Source organism: Mugil cephalus, chromosome 11, assembly GCF_022458985.1.
Source record: "Mugil cephalus isolate CIBA_MC_2020 chromosome 11, CIBA_Mcephalus_1.1, whole genome shotgun sequence".
Lineage (NCBI taxonomy): Eukaryota > Metazoa > Chordata > Actinopteri > Mugiliformes > Mugilidae > Mugil > Mugil cephalus.
In genome coordinates, this window is record NC_061780.1 from 27,165,910 (window position 1) to 27,172,843 (window position 6,934).

At 43.5% G+C, this 6,934-nt stretch overlaps 1 protein-coding gene across 1 annotated transcript in view; it reads left to right on the plus strand.

Annotated features, from left to right (window-relative positions):
• Positions 1 to 242: 242 nt before the first annotated feature.
• The window catches only part of LOC125015770 (semaphorin-4B-like), a 9,138-nt gene continuing 2,446 nt past the window's right edge, over positions 243 to 6,934 (plus strand). Inside the window, exons 1-11 of the mRNA XM_047597718.1 lie at positions 243 to 535; positions 1,897 to 2,057; positions 2,226 to 2,288; positions 2,466 to 2,564; positions 3,072 to 3,162; positions 3,256 to 3,375; positions 4,603 to 4,730; positions 4,817 to 4,998; positions 5,667 to 5,799; positions 6,392 to 6,578; positions 6,783 to 6,898. Of these exons, the coding sequence (XP_047453674.1) occupies positions 430 to 535; positions 1,897 to 2,057; positions 2,226 to 2,288; positions 2,466 to 2,564; positions 3,072 to 3,162; positions 3,256 to 3,375; positions 4,603 to 4,730; positions 4,817 to 4,998; positions 5,667 to 5,799; positions 6,392 to 6,578; positions 6,783 to 6,898 (1,386 nt within the window). The 5' untranslated portion in view covers positions 243 to 429. The remainder of the gene's footprint in view (positions 536 to 1,896; positions 2,058 to 2,225; positions 2,289 to 2,465; positions 2,565 to 3,071; positions 3,163 to 3,255; positions 3,376 to 4,602; positions 4,731 to 4,816; positions 4,999 to 5,666; positions 5,800 to 6,391; positions 6,579 to 6,782; positions 6,899 to 6,934) is intronic.

Here is a 6,934-nt window from a genome sequence, read left to right on the forward strand (position 1 = left end):
CATATTAAATTTATTAAAGTAAATCGTTAAAAAGATGTGACTAATGTTAACCAAAGGGGCTGTCACAGCTGTCTCTCAAGAAGAGAAATGAGGAAGAATCAACAGTGACGGTTAGAAGGAGCTTCTTATTATAATTATTTTGTAATTTACAGCCGCAGAGACGACAGAAAAGAGGAAGCACGACTTCTCTCAGCCTCCAGGAGAAAGCTGGCCTCTAACCTCCTTCACATTGAACCAATAACCAAAGCATTATCTCCTTATCACATGCTTGCTGATGATGTGCTTCTTCTCCTCCCCCAAACCCTCCTCTCTCCTCCCCCCCGACCTCAGACCGCTGTGAGGAGGAAGCTGTGGCCGAGACATTTCTCCTCTCAGTTTGAGACTTGACTCAAGAGGAAAATCGTCGTGTTTTAGCCGTCGTCTCCCATCATGGCTTCAGTCCTCCTCCTCTTCCTCCTCATGTTCCTCGGACTGGACCTGAGCTCCACAGCCTCTCCTCCTCCTCCTCCTCCTCCACGGACCTCCTTCCTCCTCGGTGAGTTCAGTGTTTGTGTGTCTGGAGAACAGTCAGAAGATAAATGAAGGTTAAAGGATCGTCTCGCTCCATGCTGATGTTTCTCCTCATCGGTTTGTTCCTGATGAATTAATCATGAAGTTGAATCCTGTTTCTTTTCACCTGCAGCTTTTCACTAATTTAACTTTGTCTTGTTTTATTTTAATTTAATGTAAAATGCAAAGGCACAAAGATGTCAACATGTGGTTTAACTTCCTGTATCTCTTCGCTAATTCATAAAAAACATGAAAAACTAGATTTAGCATTCACACATTGAGAGGAAACAACTCTTCATACCAGCAGGTGGCAGTAGTCTGCATCCGTCATTCCAAAAGAAAAACAGGAGCTAGGAAGAGCTACTTTTAGCTTGGAGACTAGGAGGCTTATTAAAGCTACTATGAGCTGGGATGCTGGAACAATAGGACATGCTACCATTAACGGGTAGGCTAGGGAAAGCTACTATTAGCTAGGGGCTAAGAAGAGCTAATATTAATGAGGATGCTAGAAAAGGAAAAGCTACCATTAACTGGGAGGATAGGAAGCACGAAAGAGCTAATATTAGCTGGTATATAGGAAGATATGAAAAGCTACTGTTAGCTTTAAATCTAGGAAGAGCTACTGTTAGCTGGAAAGCTAGGGAAAGCTACTATTAACTAGGAGGACAGGAAACTAGGATAAGCAACTGTTAGCTTAAAGTCTAGGAAGCTAGAATGAGCTGGTGATAGCTGGGAAGCTAGGAAGAGCTACTATTAGCTGGAAAAGCTAGGAAAAGTTATTAGCTGGGATGCTAGGAGGAGCTACAAACTGCCCATGTGCTAAGCTTTTCTAAGGAGCCTCCACTTGACCCAACAAACGTTCTAAATCTTTTTTTATTCTAAACTAACGTGACTCATCTGTGGAAACATTTTTCAGCTTCGAGATGTGGCTCAATCTCTGATCTCAATCTTTAAATAACAACTTTATCGTCATACTCAGCCCATTCTACTGTCAGATGTCGTCTTCTTTCTCGGAGCTCAGGCTTCGTCTGAGAACCACATCCTTTTTAAACGTGAATCTTTGAAAACCTCGCCATCAGAAACAGGAAACAGCTTCGTCTTCAGGTCCGGTCAGCTGACTCAAGCGAGACATCTTGTTGTTATTTATTCTTGGGTTTTCACATCTCTTCATCTGGTTTAAGACAGTAGAACCACAATTAGGTTCATGGTTCAAAAGGGAGAAACCATTCTGAGAAAAGGTGCATGAAGTTACCGACAGGTGTTAACACAATGAACATGCAGAGACCGAAATAAAAAGGTGAGAGACGTCTCCAGGGAGACAGAAATGTAATGTTAATGTTTGTTCAGACTCTGCAGAAAGACCTCTCGTCCACTTCAGCCTCCCAGATGTCCACAACACCACCACACTGTTGCTAAGCAACGATGGCTCCACCCTGTACGTTGGGGCAGAAAACGCTGTCCTCTCATTGGACATCAGCCAGAGCGAAGACATCCAATTAAAGAAGATGGTGAGCTAATGAGACTTGTTAGTTCTTCCTAGTCCCCAGCTAATGTTAGCCGTTCCTGGCTTCCCAGCCTTCCAGCTAATATTAGATCCTCATAGCTTCCCAGTTAATAGTAGTTGTTCCTAGCTTCCTAGCCTCCCGGCTAATTGTAGTTCTGTGTCTTTTGTTCAGGTGGAGTGGAGTCCAACTGACCATGAGATAAACGAATGTCAACGTAAAGGGAAGAATCCAACGGTAACTATGAACACACCGCTGTCCTAATTAGCCAAGTTACATTCCACCTGTCTTTGAATTAGCCGTGAGCTAGTTGGAGTTAGTCATTGCCAAGATGGAGATAAACGGAGACACCACACTGAGCTTCAGATAAAAACATATAGTAATGTTTTAATTCATGTTTCTGTCTGTCTGCAGGTCGACTGTCCAAACTTTGTCCGGGTGCTGCAGACGCTAAACTCCACCCATCTGTACGCCTGTGGCAGCTACGCCTACAGACCTCATGACGCCCACATTGTAAGCCCACACAGAATGAAAGAATAATTCTCTTTTATTAACAACCTTTCATGAGTCTATCCACACAATTCTACATCAACTATCCACCACACGGTGACTGGACAGACAGAATCAGACTCCATTTTATAGTGAACAAGACCTGAAATAATATCTAACATCCATCTTCTTCTGGATCGTATAATGAGCTCAATGGTAGAATGTGATGACGTCCAGGAGAAATAAAATGTCCAAAGGTTGAATTGTGTGAACGTTGCCTCCTGTAGTGAATCAGTAGCATTTTGGAGCCAGATTCACTTTAAGAGGTAAAAACCCAACGTGGAGGAACTTTGGGTTCTTTGGTTTGATCCTAATGTCCAGATGGAGACTGGACCTGGTTCTGTTTCACTAGAGCCTTTGGAGAACATGTGAGCTCTATGGTGTTTCTAGAGACTGGAGATAGACCTGGTTTATTTCGTCTTTGGACTAAGACATAATGTGTTACAGTTCGGTTTCTCTTTGTCTCCTCAGGACACCGAGAGCTTCTCTATAGTTCACTATGATGGAGCTAAAGGTCGCTGTCCATTCAACCCCTTTGAGAGGAACGCCGCCATCACCAGCGGTCAGTCAGCTGTGGAGATTCAGTCTATTCACCAAGCATGTTTCTATCCTACGTGCCTTTAAACACAAGCTTGTTTTGTTTGTTGTCCTGCAGACGGTGAGTTGTTCACCGCCACAACCTCCAACTTCAGAGGAGGTGAACCACAGCTGTCTCGCTTCTTCAGCAAAGATGGCCGCCAAGACGTCAGCCTGGAGTCATCCAGCTTACTGGAGGGTGAGAGACTGCTTAGAGCGTGACTTCAGCTGGGTTTTAGTTTATTAACTCTCTGATAGTTTAACTGCAAAACTGTGAGCGTTGTGGTGAGTGGTAGACAGAGGGGAAGTAAAGAAGAGGAAGTACAAATGAATGTGTCAAAAGCATTGCTGCAGAACATTACAACACAATATTAATATGCCAGAGTTCTTGGATCTTCATAAAGAAAACTGCAGATATTTGGTGCATTAGTTATTTGTTGTGAAACACTCAAACTGCACAACACATGAGTATCCAGGAAAATGAGCCAATATTCCATCTCAGAGAGGAGCTCCTCTAGGATTTAATCTGAGTCCATGTGTCCACAAGTGTTTCCATCAATGTGAGGAGACCCAGGCGTGGTTCAGTTCCTGGTTTAACTGAAATAAATCAGGGATTTGTCTCAGTCTGAATTTCACAACATATGTTGTACAAATAACTTGCAAAAGGGCACGATTTGCCAAGAGCTTCATCCTCACAGTATTATCTGCCCTGAATAACCTCAGCAGGAAGTAGATGGTTTTTACCGTACCTATCATACACCATCATATCTCTTGTGCAACCGTTTGTGATATTGTGGCTGCATCTGCTCATCATTGATGGACCAATGAACTGTGAATTCTACCACTGAACTCTAAAAGAAAATGTCAGAACAGAGAAACTGGATTAACTGGGTTTCCTCCAGTCAGTCCTCATAGTTCTGGGATTGATTTGTACCTGTGTTGGAGGATATTTGTAGCCGCTTACATAACGCTTTTTACCTGCAGAATAAGAAAAAAAAATGTTGAAAGCATCAAAATACTGGCAGTGAAATATCAGAAGAAGTGAGTCGGTCAGCACTTGGAAGTAGGTCATAAATGCTGTTCTCGAAGGAGTTACATTCTACAGACCTCACTTTACAGACAGAGCCACTCAGCAGAGAGGCTTTAACACTTCCTGATTTCTGTCTGCAATGATTCATTTCCTCTTTGACTAAAACAGTCCATCAAGTCCTAACACTGACGTTTGGTCATTGTTAAATAAATAAAACTGGTGGTATGATCGCATAAAGGCAAAACAAACTTCCAGGAACATGGTTATGATTCTTTTAAGAGATTATTTACTATCATATACCCCCCCCCCATTAGTCACTAAACACATCATTTGTTCTCAGATCTCTTTTCTCAACGTTGTGCTTCAATACCTCTGTCATCACTTCCTGTATTTCAGAGCCAGTATTTGTCAAATCGTCAATCGACCAGGATGAAAGCAAACTCTACTTCTTCTTTACTGAAGTTGGCAAAGAGTTCAAATTCACAAACAAGCTACAAATTCCCAGAGTGGCTCAAGTCTGCAAGGTGACAATCAACACACGGAAGAGTTTCTGATGGCTTGAACGTGACCGTGAATATATAACAACATTAGAGCTGTCTGGGTTCCACAGGATGACGTTGGCGGACTGAGAATTCTGCAGAAGAAGTGGACGTCTTTTGCCAAAGCATCTCTGCTGTGCAAGCCTCCCAGTCAGCTTCCCTTCAACAATCTCCAGGATGTGTTCACCCTCCAGCCACCAGAGGGCAGCGACTCCTCAGAGACTCTGTTTTACGGTGTCTTCACCACACAGTGGTAAGTTAATAATAGACGAGCAGCGGCATCCAAGCATGAAATCCACTACCTGGCCAAAAACTAAGGACTCTAATATTCAGCTTTGATTACAGCAGCATTCACTGTTACATTGTTTTGATAAGAAGCTTCTCCCCCTGTTGCCCCATCACTCTGGACCAGGGTCAGTCTGGACCAGGGTCAGTCTGGACCCATCAGATCTCATGACCTTCCTCCATGTCGAGTCTTTGTGCTGCTCCCTATCAGACTGGAGCCTTTTTTCCCGGTTGTCCTCCCTGATCAGTGGTTTTGTGTTCAGTCCCTTGAGTTCCCTTCACATTGTCCATGGTGTGAAATGCTCTTCCTTCCACTATTAAACACAGCCCTGAGTTCTACTGCTGCTTTTCTTCCAAACGTTTCTCCATCAATCAGGATTTATTTCTTCCTGGTAGACCATGGTTCTCCACTGTCCTTCCAGTCTGGAATAAAGGTTAAAATAAAGCCAGTTTTAGTCGTTTCTAGATGTTTCCTCTGCTTGATGCAGCCAATGATTTGACCCTTCTCCACCAGACTAACATCTTCTCCTCCAGACTAACATCTCCTCCACCACCACAGGATGTGGAGAAAGGATTTAATTGAACTGAATAATCATTGTGGAGCTTTTGAACTGACATCTGTCTGGTTCCTCTCAGGTCTGGTGTTTCAGAGTCTGCAGTCTGTGCCTTTAAGCTGGAGGACATCAGGAGAGTGTTTGCTGGACCGTATTTGTCCTACAACGCACAGAAGTGGGAACAACTGGTGCAAAATCGTGGCCACCTGGGAACGGTGAGGAGGTCACAATCATAACATGATGAAAAGTCCTGATCCTGAAATCAGAGCGACATGTTAAGACATGTTTTTATTAGTACCGACGTCCTGATCTGATGTTAAATATCCTAGAGTCGCTCTCCTGTAGCTTCCTAAAGTCCTTGTCTTCTCCTAGAGTTGACTGGATTCAGTCCAATAAATCTTTCAGTCAGAGTGAATGTGGAGAGGGCAGCTCGTACCTTTATTCTCTACTCTAGAAATGTTCTGGTCCTCCAACGCTGCCATAAACTCTCTAACCCTCTCTGGAAGATTAATCTCCAGGAACAAAAAGCGTTCAGTGTTTGTTGTTGTTGTTGTTGCCTACATCCCTATTTTTAGTTTGTATTTCCAGTTCCAAATTAAACATACACATATCAGCTCTAATTAAATCAGATTGTGGCTAAAAATGGCCTATAACTGATGAAAGGGTGTCCCTCAGGGTTAAATGCTAGTTCCACTTTTGTTCTCACCAATTTCCTCAGTGTCCTTTATTCAAACCACCATTTAAACTATTTTCATACTAATCAGATGTTACTGAACGGCTCTTCCACCATCCATGTTCTCCTGACAGTGTGGACAAGGTAGCGCTCCAGATTCTGTACTAGAAGAGGTGAAGAAGAGTTTCCTGACCAATGGTGGCGTGAACCCGGTTGAAAATCGTCCGATTCTTTTATCAGACAAACATTACAGCCGTGTGGCCGTGATGAGGACGCGGGCGGCCAATCATAAACAGTATACCATGCTCTTCCTGCTCACAGGTGAGATGTGGTACAAAAACACACTGTACTTTGTGACACTGATAGTTTTGGAAACGACTGCTTCAAGCTGCTGGCTGCAGAGTATGAACAAATCCACCGGGGGGCAGATGATGAGACCCAAATCTTGATAAATTCTATGTTTTGTTGAGGAGGGGTCTCAGAAACTTGTGTCACTAAGGTGATGAAACTCTTTATCATCCTCAGAGTCTGGATTCCTCCACAAAGTGGCTTTGTTGGATCAGGGTCCTCGGGTCATTGAAGAGATTCAAGTGTTCACCGGACCTCAGACGGCTAAAAGCATCGTCCTCTCCTCCTCCAAGGTAAACCTGACCAGGATGTCATTATGGGATGTGGTT